This window comes from Tenrec ecaudatus, chromosome 6 (assembly GCF_050624435.1).
Source record: "Tenrec ecaudatus isolate mTenEca1 chromosome 6, mTenEca1.hap1, whole genome shotgun sequence".
Lineage (NCBI taxonomy): Eukaryota > Metazoa > Chordata > Mammalia > Afrosoricida > Tenrecidae > Tenrec > Tenrec ecaudatus.
The window spans coordinates 106195961-106216424 of record NC_134535.1 but is presented as its reverse complement, the minus strand read 5'-3'; the positions used below and the strand labels follow the sequence as shown (position 1 = coordinate 106216424).

Here is a 20464-nt window from a genome sequence, read left to right as displayed (position 1 = left end):
GTGTGTGTGCGCGCACGCACACGCGTGTGTGTGACCACATAGACCCTGTGGGTGAAGGAAGCAGTGCTGATTTATATTTTGGTTGATTCATATTAGGCTCCATAATCTTTTTAAAAAAAACAGTTTTATTGGCATATACTCCAAACACCATTCAATTTAATCTTCTAATCATATCAAGAAGAGTCGTGCAGTCATTTCTACAATCAACTTCAAAACATTTCCTTCCCTTACTCACCGTTGTTAGTGCCCCTTCTCCCCCCAAAGCTCCCCGGGTTGCACAATCTAGTTAACAACTCCAGACCGCATCCCCCGCATTGCAGCTGTGCCCGCAGAATGTAGTCCAGAACAAAGCTTCACTTCTAAGGCATATTTGTTTATAAGTAATGCATGAGACAGTTAAAGTTTATTGTGCCAACCTGGCCAATAAACACATGAGGGGTTAATTAAAGGGTGGAGGGCTAAATGGCTTGGTGAGCCCCACCTTTCGAGTTCTTGGGTCTCTTGCTTTGTGATGGTTGGACCAGGGTGCAGCTGCCTTAGCCAGTTCCCTGTTTCAGCTGGCAAGGCTCACTTCCTGCAAGACATCCCTGAGGAGAAGCCACATGGACCTACACTGATGCAGACCTGGATGCGGGGGCACCCGTGTTGAGAGCCCTCCCACCACTGAGATATTTACACGCTCACTGATTCAGCTTTCCTCCTGCAGTCAGCATCATTGCGTGTGTTTTGTGAGATGGAGGAGGACTTTGCGGATTGGTGTCAGACATGTGGGATAATATTGGACTTATGGGCTTGGGCAGTACTGGGTTGGGATGTTTTTTTTGATGTGCACTTACTGAGGTAGTTAGTTTACTGTGCCAGTCTGGCCGATAAATGCATGTGGGATTAATTGAAGGGCGGAGAGATAAATGGTTTGGCGAGGCTCACCTTTCTTGTCTCTTGTTCTTTGATCATCAGACCAGTGTGCAGTTGCCTTGCTTGTTCTGTGCCTCAATTTGCAAGCTACACTACCTGTGGGACACCTAACCCATGGACTGTGTTGCTGTAATTTGAGGTTCCCTCAAGACCTGCTTCGCCACATCATTGGAATTTATATCTCTTGAGCTGGGGACTGTCAGACCCTGTCATCTGGCTGACTGTTGGTGACCTGCCTTGCTGTTTGCTGCCTGTGCCCAGATAGCCTAAATTGCTCTACAGAGGACTACCTGGTGGCCCTCATGGGAGTGAGTTGCACTGAGCCATTTGTACTGTATTATAATTTAATTAACTATTTATTTCTTATACATCTATCTATCTATCTTCTATCTATCTATCTATCTATCTATCTATCTATCTATCTATCTATCTATCTATCTATTAGCATCTGGCTTTGTTTCTCTAGAGAACCCTGTCTAACACACTAACCCTTTACATAACACTCTCTCTTATACATGAGTTTCTGTGGAGTTGTTTCTCTGAAGTATCCAGACTAACACAGTGCATGATTGTATGCATTGTAGCTTCTTGTGTTTGTAGGCAATGGAGGTTGGTTGGTTTTAAAAAAAAAATTAAGTCATTCTTCATATTATCATCATGTTTTATATCTGGTAGTCAAAGCTTTTTTTCATTATAATTCATCTAAAAACTGGCTATTTTAGATCTATGTACATATATTTATATGTTAAGTATCAAGGGAGCAGGACGGGCATTGGGCCTCTGCTCAAGTACTCCCTCAATGCAAGAACACTGTTCTAATAACCTGACATTCCATGATGCTCACCTTCCCGACACAATCCTGAACACAAAATGTGTGCATAAGCAAATGTGGTGAAGAAAGCTGATGTTGCCCAGCTATCAAAAGATACAGTGTCTGGTGTCTTAAAGGCTTGAAGATAAACAAGCAGCCATCTAGCTGAGAAGCAACAAAATCCACATGGAAGAACTACACCATTCTGTGTGATCCTGAGGTGTTGACGGGATAAAGTATCAGGCATCAACGACTCAGAACAAAAAACATCATATCAATGGGAATGAGGGGATGTGCAGAGTGGATCCCCAAAGCCCATCTGTAGACAATTGGACATCCCCTTACAGAAGGTTCACAAGGAAGAGACAGGCCAGTCAGAGTACAGTATAGCACTGATGAAACATACAACTTTTCTCTAGTTCTTTAATGCTCCACCGCCCTCCCCCCCACACACACACACTATCATGTCCCCAATTCTACCTGACAAATCTGGCTAGACTAGAGCATGTACATGGGTACAGATCAGAGCTGGAACCATAGGGAATCCAGGACAGATAAACCTCTCAGGACCAATAATGAGTGTAGTGATACCAGTAGGGTTAAGAGGAAAGTGTGTGGAGAAAATGGGAACCAATCACATGGTCTACATATAACTTCTTCCAAGGTTGGACTGACAACAGAAAAGTGGGTGAAAGGAGACATTCAGTGTAAGACATGAAAAAAATAATAACAATTTATAAATTTTCAAGGGTGAGGGAGGGAAAAAATGAGAAGCTGACACCAAGGGCTCAAGTAGAAAGAAAATGTTTTGAGGATGGTGGCAACAAATGTACAAATGCGCTCAACATAATGGATGCATGCATGGATTGTGCTAAGAGCTGTATGAGTCCCCAGTAAAATGATTTTTTTAAAAACCTGGCTATTTTAAATGCATTTTTTCTTCTCAATAAATTTGAATAGTATTTGGTCTACTTTCAAACATTATCAACTTTTTAATTTCAAAGGCACTAATTCTTTTTAATCATTTTATTGGGGGCTCGTACAACTCTTATCATAATCTTTACATACATCCATTGTGTCAAGCACACTTGCACATCTGCCACCATCATCATCCTCAAAACATTTGCTTTCTGCTTGAGCCCTTGGTGTCAGTTCCCTCTATCCCTGCTCCCCCCTCCCTCATGAACCCTTGATAATTTATAAATTCTTCTTCTTTTTTTGTATCTTACACTGTCTGCCATCTCCCTTCACCTACCCTTCTGCTGTCCATCCCCCATAGAAGAGATTTTGTTGTTAAACTACACCCTGACTGACTCATCTCCTCCCCATGATCCTTCCATAAGGGGATGTGCAGTTGCCTACAGATGGGTCTTGGGTCCCCAATCTCCACTCCCCCTCATACACAATGATTTTTTGTGTTGTTCTTTGATGCCTGATTCCTGATTCCTTCGACAACTTGTGATCACACAGGCTGGTGTGCTTCTTCCATGTGGGCTTTGTTACATCTCAGCTAGATGGCCGCTTGTTTATCTTCAAGACTTTAAGACCCCAGACACTATATCTTTTGATAGTCGGGCATCATCAGCTTTCTTCACCACTTTTGCTTATGTACCTGTTTGTCTTCAGTGATCGAATCAGGAAGGTGAACACACAATGATATGATTTTTTGTTCTTTGATGTAAAGGTAGTAAATTTATGATTTATCTAGAGACAAAAATTTTGTAAGGGTATCTGAAACAATTGGAACGATGAAGCAAAGAAGATGTAGTACAATTTTTCAATGATGCTTTAGATCAATAGATAAAAGGAATTGCTTATAATATGGAAGAACTTCACAGAACACTAGCAAAGTGTTTTTCTTCACATCATGATAAATGCACAGATATTGGTAATATGACAATTCTTTTTAATAATGAGTATGTACATTTTGAATTTTATACCAAAACAGAATTATGAGTAGGTAGATCATAAGAAATTCCAGAGAAAGATCTTGAGGCTTATTGAAAAGTTAGCACATAGCATTTCAGATCAATGAGGAAAGCATACATTTATAAGTGTTTTGAAATAGCCACTAAGATTTGAAATGAAATAAATTTATATTCTTACATCACACTTTTTTTATTACTTCTCACTTTACACTAAAATAAATTCCATATAGATAAAAAATTTAAAATAGGAAAACAAAACTAAATCGATTGGATTTAGATCAGTGGAGAGAATATGAGACACTGCTGTCAGCAGTTATCCGTGATGCAGGCGATCGTAATATAGTGCATTGACAAAATGTCAGCACCAAACCCTTGACAACTTTGATAGAATGGCTTTGCTTTTGTTGTCCACCAAAAGAAGATGCATGTAAAGGAAACTCATCAATCAGAAATGCTTTTTTTTCCATCAAGAGATATTTTAAATATAACTATCACTTCAGAATGAGTCTGATAAGGGGCTAAAGATGGGCTCTTAAAATATACCATCACTTGCTTCCTTGTGGATAAGAGTATAAACTCACTACCAGAGGTCTAATTCCTGTGGTCTTAAATACTCTTTCTGGAGTTCCTGGCTGATGTAAATGCGTAAAATCTTGGCAATCAACCGCAAGGTGGGTGGTTAGAACCTACACAGAGGTTCCGTGGAAGAAAGGCCTGGTGATCCATTTCTGAAATGTTGCAGCCAGGAGAACTTTGTGAAATGCAGCTCTGCTTGGCAACACCTGAGAATGCTATTCATCAGAATCCACCCAATAGTGACTGCTGATGGTTCCCAAATACACACTAGCGATGCTTTATCAAACACACATACTGCACCCTGCCCAACTCTAAGACCGCAGTGTGCAGCCTGCACACAAGCACGTGTCTGACTTTCCTCTGTTGTGTGCTTGGCATTGCCCTTTGTGTGTCTCCAGTCTTGCCCATCTCAGTAAATATCACCCATCGACCTGTCTTCATAAGCGACACTTTCAGCGAGATTTGTTTATTTTACCTGCAAAACACACCCCAAATCTAACCTCCTTTCCATGTCTCCTGCTATCACCTTTCCCCAAGCCACCACTACCTTTCCCCTCACCATCACTTACCTGGGGTAAGTGCTTCCCCTCTGGCTGGTCACAATTCATTTTGTGCACATAAGCTGGGATAACCCTTCTCAGCTGTCAATCAGTGAGGTCCCCCTGGTGGTTTCCTGCTGCATTTACAATAACATCTTTTTACTCTGCCCTAGGAAGCTGGGCCTCTATGACTTTTGCCTCACTCTCTGACTTTAATCCCATGCCACTGGCCTCCTTGTCCACCATCCATTAGTCCCCTGCCTTTCTTACTGGTCTTTGTTTACTTCTACCTTACTTACGGTGCCTTCAAGGAGTCTTGGTGGTGTAGTGAGCTGAGCTGCTAAGACAAAGTCAGTAGTTCAAAACCACCAGCCACTTTGCAGGAAAAAGGCAAGGCTTTCTACCCCCATAAACACTTACAGTCTCAAAAACTCCCAGGGGCAGTTCTAGCCTATCCTATAGGATCTCTGAGTCAAACGGACTCGATGACCATGAATTTGGTTTGGAACCGTGCCCTCAGATTAGAATACATTTTTTTTTTAGATTAGAATACTTTTTATCTTAAACTAATTTCTTCTTGTTAGGCTCTCAGCTTAAATATTATCTCACCAGACAGATTTTCCCTACCCACTCAGTCTGAAGTCATGATCACTCATTCTCTATTACGTGTTGTTGTTGGGTGCAACTGAGTGGATTCCAGCTCATAGTGGCCGTTATGTACAACAGAACAAAATGCTGCCAAGTCCCGTGCCATCTCACAATTGTTCTTACATGTTTGATCCTACTGTTGCAGTGACTGTGTCATTCCATTTTGTCCAGTTTTCCTCTTTTTCACTGCCCACCCCCCTGCCACCACTTGACCAAGCATGATATCCCTCTCTGTCATATCTCACTGCCATCGAGTCATGAAACTCATAGCAACCCTATAGGCCAGGGTACTACTGGCCCCTGTGGGTTTCTGAGACTGTTACTCTTTACGGCAGTAGAAAGCTTCATCTTACTCCGGATGAGGAGCTGGTGGATTTGAACTGCTGACCTTATGGTTAGCAGCCCAATGTCTAACCACAAGGCCACCAGGGCTCCTTCTTTATCACATGGTCCTGCTTTATTCCATTTGTGACATTTATTACTACACAATATTTTCCAGTTTTTCTTATTCATTGCTTATTTCCTGATTTGTATGTAAACAATAAGAGCAGGAAACCACTATCCTTTCACCACTGTTTCCTATGGTGACAAAAGTACCTGGCGCAGACTAAGTCAACACCCAGTTAATTTTTTTTGCTGAATGTGTAGAAGAGTAGGAAGAAGGTGTGGAGGTGTGACCAAACACACAGGCTTTGGCAGGTGGTTAAAGATTGTTGAGTGTTAAGGAGCTTTGGGGAGAAAGGTCTAAAACTCAGTCAATGGAAGGAAGTTTAACAGATCACAATGGTCCAATGCACAACCGATCTTGGAGACAGTGCCGGGCCAGGCAGGGTTTGGTTTTCTTGTGCACGTGGTTTCAGTGATTTAGGCGCTAATTTGATGGTATCCAACAACAACGGTTAAAAAGGCTGATGCTAGATTTCTCACATGGGGCATCCTCAGAGAGTGTTAATTGACTCCAGGTGATGACAAAAAGTTACTGAATCTCTAGGCTATTTCACGGTCCTTTCTTTTCCCTCTGGCCTAATGAGAATGATTTCTTTTCCTCCCTTGCTAAACGCTTCCATGCCTATCAAAAGATTCTGCTGAAATGTTACTTCACTGGGGAAGTGTTCACAGTCATCGCTTTATCCCAGGCCTGGGCTCACTCACTGCACATATCCGAATGCACGATGACTGTTACTCTTCTTCACAAGCTTGCTAGCTCATTCATACCACAGGCTGCTAGCTCATTAAAATCAAGTGCCACGTGGAACTCTTTACAGCAAGCAATTAGTAGGCGCTGACAACCGATTTAATATATTGTTCATAACAATTTTATACAAAGGTTAAATCCAATTTCTTAGAGTATCTCAACAAAGACCAAATAACTACAGATTATTTTATCATGTATGTTCAGGATGATGGCTGCTTTATGCAAAGTTTTCCATATCTGTTCCACACTCAAATTAGACTTCTATAAATGCTTTGTGAGATCTAGTCTTTGTGAAGATCCAAAACATCAAACTCACTGCCATCAAATCAATTCTGACTCATAGGAACCCAATAATATTGATAATATCCGTTGTTTCAAAAAAATTAAATATATATACAATTAACTAAAACACGGTATTAAGAGCCCTCTAGTGGCAAAGTTCTAAACAGACCATGTAAACCGAATGTAGCCAATTGCCCTCTGGGCAACCCCAGGTCCTCAGAATAAAAGGGCTCTGGCTCTTGGCTGGTTTTCAGGGGCTCATTTTGGGGAAGTAGACACGCTCTACTTTCCTCTGAGGCACCTCTGAGTGGAATCGAACCTTCCGTTTTTTAGTTAGCAGCCAAGCATGTTAACCATTGATGCCACACATTTTGTGGCATTTTCTAAATCTCAGAGTTCTAATAGCTAAACTAACAAAGTACTAAATATCTGTTGTTTTTTGGTCATCCCACCTGAGATAGTTTATCATGCCAGCCTGGCTGATAAACACATGTGGGATTAATTGAAGGGCGGAGAGAAAAACGGCTCAGCAAGCTTTGCCTTTCTTGTCTCTCACTCTTTGATCATCGGACCAGTGTGCAGCTGCCTTGCTTGTTCTGTGCCTCAATTTACAAGCTACACTTGCCTATGGGACACCTAACCTATGGACTGTGTCGCTGTAATTTGAGGCCCCTGTAAGACCTGCCTCGCCAGAGGATTGGAATGTACATCTCTGGAGTTGGGGACTGGCAGTTGGTGACCTGCCTTGCTGTTTGCTGCCTGTGCCAGGATAGCCTAGCTCTCCCTACAGGTTATGCTCTACAGGACGACCTGCCAACCCTCAAGACTTGAAGGACTGCCAGTGTCTCACAACTCTCTCACGGGAGTGAGTTGCACTGAGCCATTTGTACTGCTTTATAATTTACCTGTTCATTTCTTGTATTATATATAAAATTATCAGCAATCTGGTTTTGTCTCTAGAGAACCCTGTCTAACACATTTTGGTACCAGGAGTAGGGTACGAACCCACGCAGACATATGTCCATCAGACATAACTCAGGTATTCTGGGCCATAAACTCCTTCATTATTATACATGTAATACTTGCCTGCAAATGGCTGCATTCTAGACTCATTAGAAAGATATGGCATGGAGATATTTATTAAAAATATACAAAGCTAAAACATGAAGAGGACTAATCTACCCCACACCACAAAGAGGGTAAGATAGAGATATTTCTTCATCCAAACCCAACACAGTGAGTTGGCGCTATTCACCTTTCAGGTTGTCGCTAGCTCATACGCATATCCTCATACAAAGATGTACAGAGACACGCATGAGCACACACACAAGATGAGCTGTGTGAGTTTTTATGGCAGTTTTAAAACTCAGAATACATTTTGTGACAAACATTAGTGTGATGAATGACATTTGAGGTTGTTATGATAGTTCTCATGTTTATGATAAATGCATACCTAACCATCAGCCCTATGGCTTCAAACTCACCGAATTCCTGCCAGAAAGCCAGGAACGTACTTTTTCTGAGTTCTTAGAGCAGTGGAACTAGCCGTGGTGATGGCGTGGCTGAAGCACGGGGCTTGCCAACAGTGGTTCCATTCCGCCAGCAGGAGAAAGATGTGGCAGTCTGCTTCTGTAAGGACGACAGCCTGGGCAAGGCGAGGAGGCGGGTCTACTCTGTCATGTAGGGTCACTACGAGTCAGAGGCAACTCAGCAGCAATTGGTTCGATCACCAGGCACTATGCTGGAGCTTTACCAAAGTTCCCAGAAGAGCAGTTTCCCTGCCAAAAACGTCACTGGGGGTGTGTAGGCTCCCTACCAATAGCAGTAAGAGTCCCCAGCACACGCCAGCAACCGGACGGGAAGGTTGCAGAGTGTCCGCACACTGCACACTAGTTAGATGGGGATAAGGTTGGACTCCCTGACATGGGCAGTTCACATGAAATCAAACTCTTACTAGTCACGACTGGTTTAGACAGTGGGACTCCGGGCCTCGACGCTAATCCGTTCTAGGAGTGTTGAGATGCAATTCAATTTTCCCATAAGAAATAACTGAATGATGCCTTATACCTGGTCACTTTGGCACCTCGTGATCGCACTGGCTGGTGTGCTTCTTCCAGATATATATATGTATATATATACGTGTGTGTGTGTGTGTGTGTGTGTATATATATATATATATATGAATGAAGGGGGAAGTGCAGAGTGGAGACCCAAGGCCCAAGTGTCGGCCACTGGAGATCCCCTCATAGAGGGGTTTAGGAGAGGAGATGGGTCAGTCAGGGTGCAAGGTAGTACCGATGAAGAGCACAGCTTTCCCCCAGATCCTGGATGCTTCCTCCCCCCAACTATCATGATCTGAATTCTACCTTGCAGGGCTGGATAGGGCAGAGGTTGTACACTGGTGCATATGGGAGCTGAAGGCACAGGGAATCCAGGGTGGATGATACCTTCAGGACCAAGGGTGTGAGGGGCGATGCTGGGAGAGTGGAGGGTAAGTGGGTTGGAAAGGGGGAACTGATGACAAGGATCCACATGTGACCTCCTCCCTGGGAGAGGGACGGCAGAGAAGGGGGTGGAGACTCCGGATAGGGCAAGATATGACAAAATAAAAATCTGTGGATTATCAAGGGCTCATGAGGGAGGGGGGAGCGGGGAGGGAGGGGGGAAAAAAAGAGGACCTGATGCAAAGGGCTTAAGTGGAGAGCAAATGCTTTGAGAATGATTGGGGCAGGGAATGTGCAGATGTGCTTTATACAATTGATGTATGTATATGTATGGATTGTGATAAGAGTTGTATGAGCCCCTAATAAAATGTTTAAAAAAGGAAAAAAAAAAAAAAAAGAAATAACTGAAAACGGATTCATCCGTTCTCAACCACCAAGGTTTTACCTTAACCTTGCCTTTGTATACAAAACATTACGCAGAAATGTCAAAGGAAGTAAGTTCATAATTAAATAATTTAAATAAGAAATAGCATTTTAACAAGTTTTTGACACCTATGGTCTGGCCCGTACCTTGCGATGGATAAGGATCTGGGTCTGGGGACATGGATGTGGGCAGGAGGGATGGAGAAAGAGCCATTGTTTGGAAAGGAAGCCCCTTCCATAAAAATCAACTGGTAGCTGCTTTTCAGGAGTTTTTTCCCCATCTTGCCTTTTTTTCACTAGGACCTGGCTGGCTTGCTCTAAAACAACAACAACAACAACAACAAAATCCAAATCTGTCTAGTGGTCTGTTGTTGGTGTTTCCTTACCTGTTTTCTAAAAAGGTTTACAAATTATCAACAAGATCGCTAACACAGTTTAGCATTTCCTTATCATGATGGTTCTTTAAAAAAAAACTCTTTCTTAGGACCTATGGTTTTTTATCTAAAAACAGTACAAAAGTCCACAAAACTAATAAAAGTATAGCAAAACGCTTAGAACACAGTTGCAAAAAGTTTAAACTGTACTAACAACATCAACTAATGCCGAGTGACCGAAACACCAACTGATTTGTTTACAAAAATTACGTGTGTCAGGTTGGATCCTGATGTTTAGTTCAAGCTCCAGTGAAAAATTTTCTCGACATTTTGCGCTGAAATCGGATTATGTTGAGTACTGATGAGGTCGAGTACAGGGGTTCTACGGTAATCCCTTAATAATTCATTCATTCACTTATTTTCTTCATTCATTCACCAGTGAACATTTACTGAGACCCTACCAGGTGTAGTGGTTGCCTGATGGGCTGCTAGCCATTCGGTCAGTAATTAGAAACCACCCGCTGCCCAGAGGGAGAGAAACGGGGGTTTCTACTCCCCCAAACAGTTACAGTCTCAGAAACTCCCAGGGGCAGTTCTGCCCTGTCCCATAGGGTCATTATGACGCAGCATTGACCCAATGGCCACGAGTTGGGTTTGGGTTAGGAGTTCCTACTACGTATTAAGTGCTATGCATTGTGAATACAAGGTTCTTGAGGTGCTAATGGTTGTCTCCAAGTACTGCCCTAACGGGTAGCAGTTTGGACCCACCCTGCTGTGCTGCAGAAGAAAGGCCTGGTGATATGCTTTGGCAAACCTTGCTGTTGCTGAGAGCGGGTGAGTCAAGTCCTACTCAGAGTGCTCTGTGTGACACTGTATACCTGCCCCAGCCCGGGTGGCACAGTTGGATATGTGTTGGCTGCTAAGCACAAGGGAGAAAGATGAGGCTTTCAGTTCCTGTGAAGACTTGGCAGTTCTACTCTATCCTACAGTGTCGCTGAGTCAGAATTGACTCGATGGCAGTGTGTTTGTTTTTTTGTTCTTTGTTTTGGGATCTTTATGAGGGCAGATTGCTAGGTCTTTTTCCCCGTGAAGCTGCTGGCGAGGCTTGAACAGCCCACCTTTCCGGCTTGCATCCATGCGCGGAACTTAAGTGCTGTGCCACCGGCATCCACATCCAGCAAGCATTACAGCACAGGAAAAAAGAAACCCCAGTATGGAGCAGGTCTGCTTTGTAACACACCTGGGATCATCGTGCATCAGCATCAACTGGACAATAATGGATCTTCAATATGTTTTTTAATGTGGTTATTGTAAATATGGCAGCTATCCAAAAATGATTGTCCTCCAGGGCCTGAGTGTTTACTCTCAGAGCCACGGAGTCCATGCTCACAGTGCCCCCGGAGGTGTCTGAGACCGTAGCTGTTTACCGAAGCAGACAGCCGTCTTTCTCTTGAGCGAACCATGAAGGGAAGAATCCCAATAATTACACTGAATGTATTTTAATGAACATCTTGGTACATACACTTTTACTTTTCTGATTTCTTAATGATTACAAACAGTAGAAACACAAACTATAGACATATTTTCATAGTGTCAAATTGCCCGTCAGAAAATTGACCCCAATTTTATATTCTTACAGCAGTACAGGAAAATGTCTGCTTTGCCCTGGCCTTGTCTGATTTAAAATCCAACTAAATCATTGGTTCTTGATTTGATGGAAAATGGTGTCCTGGATTGCTCTTTGAGCTGCTAATGTAAGATCAGCTACTAACAGAAGATCATCAGCCATGCCCCGGAGAAAGAGGAGGCTCTCCACTCTGGGGTGCTGTCTGGCTTAGAAACCTACAGGGCAGGTCTCTTCTGTCTCATAGGGTTGCTGGAATTGACTTGCTGGCAGTGGGTTTGGAGTTTGTTGGTTTGCTTTGACTATTTATAATAAATTTGGCAGGGCATAACATTTTAAGAGAACATCCTTTGTCCTTGGAAGGCAATGAACATTGCTTTCTGTCTTCTACTATTAACCCAAACAAACACTCTCCCTCCCAGGGAGTCAATTCCAATGAGTAGTAAATCCTACTGGGCAAAGTAGAATGTGGGTTTCCAGGACAGGAACTTTTTTTTTTAACATTTTATTAGGGGCTCATACAACTCTTATCACAATCCACACATATTCATACATCAATTGTATAAAGCACATCTGTACATTCTTTGCCCTAATCATTTTTTTTACATTTTATTAGGGACTCGTACAACTCTTATCACAATCCATACATATACATACATCAATTGTATAAAGCATATCCATACATTCTTTGCCCTAATCATTTTCAAAGCATTTGCTCTCCACTTAAGCCCTCTGCATCAGGTCCTCTTTTTTTTCCCCCTCCCTCCCCGCTCCCCCCTCCCTCATGAGCCCTTGATAATCCACAGATTGTTATTTTGTCATATCTTGCCCTATCCGGAGTCTCCCTTCCCACCCCCCCCCTTCTCTGCCGTCCATCTCTCAGGAAGGAGGTCACATGTGAATCCTTGTAATCAGTTCCCCTTTTCCAACCCACTTACCCTCCACTCTCCCAGCATCGCCCCTCACACCCCTGGTCCTGAAGGTATCGTCCACCCTGGATTCCCTGGAGGGACAGAAACTTTTTTTTTTTTTTTTAGATTTAATAGCAGTGGATGGCTTTATTTTATTTTTTTAAAACATTTTATTAGGGGCTCATACTACTCTTATCACAATCCATACATATACATACATCAATTTTATAAAGCACATCTGTACCTTCTTTGCCCTAATCATTTTCCTTTTTTAAATTTTCTTTTTTTACATTTTATTAGTGGCTCATACAACTCTTATCACAATCCACACATATACATACATCAATTGTACAAAACACATCCTTACATTCTTTTCCCTAATCACTCTCAAAGCATTTGCTCTCCACTTAAGCCCTCCGCATCAGGTCCTCTTTTTTTTCCCCCTCCCTCCCCGCTTCCCCCTCCCTCATGAGCCCTTGATAATCCACAGATTTTTATTTTGTCATATCTTGCCCTATCCGGAGTCTCCCTTCCCCCCCTTCTCTGCCATCCATCTCCCTGGGAGGAGGTCACATGTGGATCCTTGTCATCAGTTCCCCCTTTCCAACCCACTCACCCTCCACTCTCCCAGCATCGCCCCTCACACCCTTGGTCCTGAAGGTATCATCCACCCTGGATTCACTGTGCCTCCAGCCCCCATATGTACCAGTGTACAACCTCTGCCCTATCCAGCCCTGCAAGGAAGAATTCGGATCATGGTAGTTGGGGGGAGGAAGCATCCAGGATCTGGGGAAAAGCTGTGTTCTTCATCGGTACTACATCGCACCCTGACTGACCCATCTCCTCTCCTAAACCCCTCAGGACAGGAACTTTTTACGGGAGTAGAAAGATTTGTCTCTCTCCTTTGGAGCAGCTGGTGGTTTCAAACCACATGCCTTGCAGTTAGCAGCCCAACCCATAACCACATTGAGTAGTATATAACCCTCTGCTCCCTCAACCCACTGAAGTAGGATTTGCCCTTTATTCATCTAAATTAAGGGATCCATCAAGATAGATTAGCTAAATTTTGGCTTTTAAACCTGAAGACTTTTTTTTCTTCATCTCAAGAAAACGTTATTATTGCCTTGGTGATTACGTGTCCATCTGAATTCTGGCCCTTTGTTTATATAGAGATTTATATAGAGACCTCCTAGGTTTAGGCACCATATCTTTTCTCCATAAATTACTGCAAACTATTTGTTCTCTCTTCTTAAGCTGTTAATGTTCTTTATAAATCTCCCAGAAGTCTTCCCACACTTGGACTATTTAGAATTTGTGGCATGTATCTCTCGCTGCCAGCAGGTTGATTCTGACACATCGTGACCCTGTAAGGAGAGCATAAACAGCGCTTGGAGACTTCCTACTCGTAACTCTCTACAGGAGTAGAAAGCTATCTTTCTCCTGAAAGTGGCTGGTGATTCGAGCTGGTGGCCTGTAGTTAACAGCCCAGCGAGTCACCGCTGTGTGCCAGGGCCCAAGCATAGGTCCAGCTTGAAGCACAGGCCTAGTTTGGCAAGCCTTTCCCCTGCTCTCCAGTCCTCTTCCAGCACAGGAAGTGACTTTCCCCTCCTGCCTTGCTGCATGCACTATTCATATGGGATTCATCTATTTCTGTGAAAAGCGTACATAATTCAGTACGATTCATATTAGATTTTTTCAGAATGTGAGGGGTTTGGGCAGAATGATGAAGCATGCATGTATAATCACCTACAGGAGACAGCTCTGACACCGGGAGAGTGGCACAGCAGCAGCAACAGCAGAGCCAGGAGTCAGAGCAGCGAACCTCCCAGCTCACAGAGCAAGCAAAGGTCAGAGCTTGGGGAAGAAGGCTGGGTTGTGGAATGGTGTGCCTCTGGGCACTTAATTGGGAGCACTGGGCGTGCTGGCCACAGTTGGTTTAAGGCTTATAAGTGGCAGAGTGGCATGTCCTTTAGGGATGCATCAGCAGTCCTAAAAGAGCTTCGAAACACTGCCCTAGCAGGGCAGAGGCCAGGCCAGAGGCCTGCCTGCAGGGATGCCAGAGAAGAAACTGTCCTGGCTGAACAACTAAATCCTGACCATCTCTTACTGAATAACTTTTTAATGTCATTAATAAACCCCACGATTGTGCGTGCCGTCTGTGAGTTCTGTGAACTATCAAACCTAACCACAGGACAGAGTGCTGTGAGGGACGGGGCGGCGTGTTGGCCTCTGACTTGTAGCAGTTAGCCCCAGAAGGCAGAGGAGGGCACATAGTTCCCACAATTGCACTAGGAGCAGGATTCGTCTTGTATTCATTTTTCTAAAAGAAAATTGAATTACAAAACGATAGAACATTTACTAAATGCAAATATTAAAATGTGAAGCTGTTGTTTCTTGGCATCTCGTCTCTCTAGTTCTGGAGACTTCTCTAGCCCTTCCTCCAAAGAAGGGCTCTTTAATTTACACCAGGTCAAAATGGCAGTTCTGACATTCCCAAGGGATTCGAACTGTGTGCCTTCTAAATGTTCTTTGAGTTTGGAGATTAAAATAAAGTCTGATGGAGCAAGATCAAGGGTGTAGGCTGGGTGGGGTAAGGTTGAGAAGTAAGGTTGGAGGGAACACACTGCCAACAGCTATTCAGAGGGAGCAAAGCTCAGGCTGGTGGTTTGGAGCTCCCTGGTTGCAAGTGAGTGATAGGGCTTTCTAGGACAACAGACGGCGGGCCTTGGGGAAAGTGGATTAACTGTACTGCTCAGCACTCTAATGAATCCATCAATATGCTTTTAACATCAAACTGTGTACAAAATACACAGAACTTTAATAAAGCAGCACTACATGGGTCGTTTTACAAAGACATGCATGTATATAGAAGAACTGTTTTAGCCACATGAATTCAAGGAATATTTCCAGTCAGATGCTTTGTCATTGTTATTTCACAACTTCCTCATTGCACAATTTTCGTGTAAAATTTCAATGAGTAAGCTAGAATAATTATTCTCCAAGAACTTATACAACTATCTAATTTTTCGGCAGAGAAATATGAAACATGTATAGATAGTCTCCTCATACTTTCAACAATTTAAAATCTTTTGATGTGCTGTTCTTGTGCATTTCCAATGAGGAAAAACCTGCCAGATTTTTATGGCATATTTAAATAATAAGTGCAAGGCCTGTCCCCCGGTCCCCGCCCAGCTGAGGCCATTTTGGTCCTTTCACTATTGATGAAAGCAAGTCACATGGTCAGATACAGCTTCCAGGGAATGCAGAGTAAACTCCTGGCCTATGTCCAGGAAAGGGAAGAACCAGGAAAGACCACCGAGTCATGCTACTCTGCTACCTGAGAAGTAAAAGAAAGTTACTTTCAAAGCTCTCTTGACTGCAAAAATGAATATTTTGTTGATTTCTACTTTATAACAAATTGCTTGTTTACTTGGGTTTTCTGAACTATTTTTTGAAGACAGTCTCAATATGCCATAAAATGCATAATTTGTCGTTTTAAAACTCTTTGTTGCCCAGAGAACATTTCAACAATAATGACAATTTTTCCAAGAACCAAGCATTCAGTTTCCTACTGATCTCTCTTCCGGTTCACGACTGTAATCACAATCTAAATTTAGTAGAAACCCAGTACTCGACCGCATCAGTACTCGACGTACTCCGATTTCGATGTGAAATGTGGAGAAAATTTTGCTTCAGCGCTCAAACAAAACATCAGAATCCAACCTGACGCAGGTGATTTTTGTAAACAAAGGCAGTCCGTGTTTCGGTCACTCAGTGTTAATTGGCGTGTTAGCACATGTTGTTTAAACCTTTTGCCGCTGTGTGCCAAGCGTTTTGCTATACTTTTCTTAGTTTTTGTGGCTCTTTCTACTGTTTTTAGAAAAAAAACATGGGTCCTAAGAACGAGTTATTTTGAAAAGAATCATGATAAGGAACTGGTTAACTATAGTATCGATATTGTTGATGATAATTTAGCAAACCCTTTTAGAAAAACAGTTAAGGAAATGCCAACAGCAGACCATATCAGAGTTTATGTTTTTGTTTTTGTTTTATTTTTATTTTTAGAGAGAGCCAGCCAGGTCCTAGTGAAAAAAAAGCAAAGAAGGAAAAAAAAAAAAACAACTCCTGAAAAACAGCTACCAGTTGATTTCATGGAAGGGGATTCCCCTACCAAACAATGACTCGCTCTCCATCCCTCTGCCCCACATCTGTGTCCACAGATCTAGATCCTCATCCAATTCAACCTATGGGCCAGACTGTAGTTGTTAAAACCTTTTTAATGTTGTGTTTCTTATTTAAATAACATTATTTATTTTTACTTCAAATTTGTGTAATGTATAAAAAGGCAAGGTTAGGGTAAAAACTTGGTGGTGGTGAACAGATTAATCAGTTTTCAGTTATTTCTTATGGGAAAAATCGATTCGAACTCGACAGCATCGCATCCCAGGCTCCTTCTAGAACGGGTCCGTGTTGCGGTCGGGTTCTAGTGTACTGCACTTACTAGTATGCTGTGGTCATTTCCATACTGCTACAGTGGTTGATGCTCGTGGGAGATTTTCACTCAAATCCGTTTCTAGTGTACCTAAACTAAAGTCAATCCAAACCTCCTGCAGTCGAGTCAGTTTCAACTCTTCAAAGCTCTCCTCTAGGGCAGGGTAAAAGACTGCACAGGTGAGTTCACAAGGAGACCATCGCTACAGAACCAGAGGACGCCAGCCTCCCCCCTGAGCAGCTGTGGGTTGGTACCAGAGATCTTTTCTGTTTACCAGCCAAGCTTCCCAACCACTGTGTCACCAGTGCTCCTTCTAGAATATATAGTAATTCCTTTTCTAAATTCAAATATGCATTCAATCCAATTCTATCACTTTCATTTAAAGAAGATAAGCCTAGCCTTAGAGCACCTGTAAAAACTCCGAATACTTCGGTTACTTCTTAAAAGGATAGTGGATCTTGGGGGGTGGGGGGGATACCTATTTTTAAGGAAGTAAATCTCAAAGTATCATTTATTCAAACATAACAAGCACACTGAAAATTCTGGAGACAGAAAATAGAGACCAGTTGAAGGACGAATGGTTGTTAAATAGTTCAAATCATGTGATGCTAGCTAATGATATCAAGTTTTTAAAGTACTGTATTTCAAGAAAGTTAAAAGTATGTTTTACAAAACCAAGAGCTGAGGAAATTACACAGTAATGTAAGATAATCCTGCATTTTTGCGAAATTTATTGTGCAGATTTCATTTAATGGCAAGTTCCTTGTTCCCATAAATAAAATAAATAAATGAAAATTAATGCTTCAAAGATTTTCACAATAATGATGAGGGCAATGAATGTACAGATGTGCTTTACACAACTGATGTACATATGGATTGTGATAAGAGTTGAATGAACCCCTAATAAAACGTTTTTTAAAAAAGATTTTCACAATAAATAAGCAAATGAATAATCCCTGTAGTGAACTTTAAGGTGCTGAAACACCTAGCTCAACTATGTATGGTAACTATTAACGAAGACAAGAAAAACAAAAATGCACATTCAAAACGGAGCCATTGCCAAGAAAATGACATTCAGAAAATGTATAGTGGTTCCGGAAAAGTTTAGAGGTTGCTTCAGGGAATCTACTAACACTTACTACACACAGGCAAAAATATATTTATATATACATGTTAGATATGTTCAATTGTGCCCTACCTTTATTCTTTCAGCATCACCTTCTTCCTCAAGCTTTCCTTCTTCAATAACTGCCAGAGACCCTCCTTCTGGTTGTTTCAACTCCTCTTGGTCCTCTTTGATGGTTGTTTCTTCTATGCTACCTTGATCTTGATCTGTGGTGATGTCAGCTACTGCAGAAGCAAGTCGCTCTGCGTGTAATGGTCTCAGAGAGGAGCACAGTGGAGTAACGTGATCGTAGTGAGTATGTAGGAGTCTCAGCGCAATGTCACATGTCGCTAGCATCCTGGGGATTTCAAATCCAACCTGTGTTCCAGAGAATTTGATACTTTTGTACCTGTTAGTAATTAATTTTAACACATAAGACGAGGCCCTAGGAGACTAGATCTGCTGCAAGCACGAGGAGAGCCCTAATCACTATGTCTCTAATTTCATTCGAGTTTTGAGCCACACCCTACTTACTCTCGGTGTTGCATTTGTTTCACCTGGTTGCCAATGGCTTCCTTCTCAAAATACTCTCCTGGGCTTCAGGGCTCCATACTTTCCCCTCCACCTGTGACAGCTCTTTCCCAGTTTTTTCCTTGCAAAACATCATCCTAACCATCCCCTCCGTGTTCATATTACAGTGTTAATATCACTCAATCCAAAATTCTTTTCTTCGCCTTATACATAATATCCCTTGGATAGTCTTTAAAGCAAACTCACTGCCATCGAGTGGGTGCTGACTCATAGTGACCCCATAGGACAGGGTAGAACGCCCCTGTGCGTTTCCAAGAATATAACTCTTTACAGGAGTAGAAAGCCTCCTCTTTCTCTTGAGGGGGGGCTTGTGGTTTTGAACTGCTGTCCTTGCTGTTAGTGACCCAGTGTGTGATTACTTCAATTACTATTTGAAGAAGAAGTTTTTAATGTGAGTTCTAGGATTCCTTGTCTGAAGTTAAAAACTCAAGTGTTTAGGATGCATTCTATGGCTCCTGGTGTGAGGTGGTGGGAAAAGATATCTCTGGATGAACTTAAAGAACTCAAAATATGGCCTTAAATCTCTGTCAGCATATGGAAATTACTTGGTGACTGGAGGAGTCTGGAGGGATTCCCCCAAATTAAGAACTATTTATTGATGACTCCCAAAGCATATGCCCAGGTTTCTTTTAATGCCTTCAAACAGTTGTCCTGTGATGTCTCATAGATACTGCAAGGTCAACACGTTTAACCCTCAATTTACCATCTTTACAAGCTCAACTAAACTAATACTTACTCTGCCTCCATGATTCCCTATCTTAGTAAAAGACATCACCTACTGCACTTCTTTTCTTAAACTTGAGTGGCTTGTTCATATCATTTTTATTCTTTTAAAAGGATACAGATTTAGCTGCTTTAGTCTTTGGTAAGTTATAATTTTACAATGAAAAGGAATAATGCATGGTGTCTTTTATTAGAATTAAAACCATAGAGTATTTTGTAGCAAATTTGAACTTAGGAAGTTTTTGTTCCTTCCCTTTGGCAAATAGGGAAGGAAAAGTCGGAATTTCCCACGTCATCTAACTAGTCCTTTCAGAGCTGAGATTAGAATGGCAGCCTCCTCATTTTCATTTGGTAATTGTTTTCTTTAAAACTCTTTGCCCTCCTGTGTGATCATGAGGTGTCAATGGGATCAGTTATCAGGCATCAAAGATTCCCCCAAAATCATACTGATGTGAATGAGGGGGAGTGCGGAGGGGAGACCCAAAGCGCATCTGTAGACAAGTGGACATCCCGTCACCGAAGGATCACAAGGAAGAGATGAGCCAGTCAGGGTGCAGTATAGCACCCATGAAACATACAGCTTTCCTCTAGCTCTTTAATGGCTCCTCCCCACCCACTATCATGACCCCAATTCTACCTTCTAAATCTGGCTAGACCAGAGCATGTACACTGGTATAGATAAGAGCTCGAAACTCAGGGAATCCAGGATGGATAAGCCCCTCAGAACCAATAATGAGAGTAGTAATATCAGGAGGGGAAGGTGAAGGTGAGGGTAGATAGGAGGAACTGATCACAATGATCTACCTATAACCCCCTCCTAGGGGGATGGACAACAGAAAAGTGGCTGAAGGGAGACAGTGGTCAATGTAAGGCATGAAAAAAA

The 20464-nt window shown here is 42.4% G+C and overlaps 1 protein-coding gene across 1 annotated transcript in view; it reads right to left on the bottom strand.

Moving 5' to 3' along the window:
* DNAI7 (dynein axonemal intermediate chain 7) overlaps positions 1-20464 on the bottom strand; it is a 71741-nt gene that overhangs the window by 20603 nt on the left and 30674 nt on the right. Inside the window, exon 8 of the mRNA XM_075553049.1 lies at positions 18361-18676. Coding sequence (XP_075409164.1) covers positions 18361-18676 — 316 coding nt within the window. The remainder of the gene's footprint in view (positions 1-18360; positions 18677-20464) is intronic.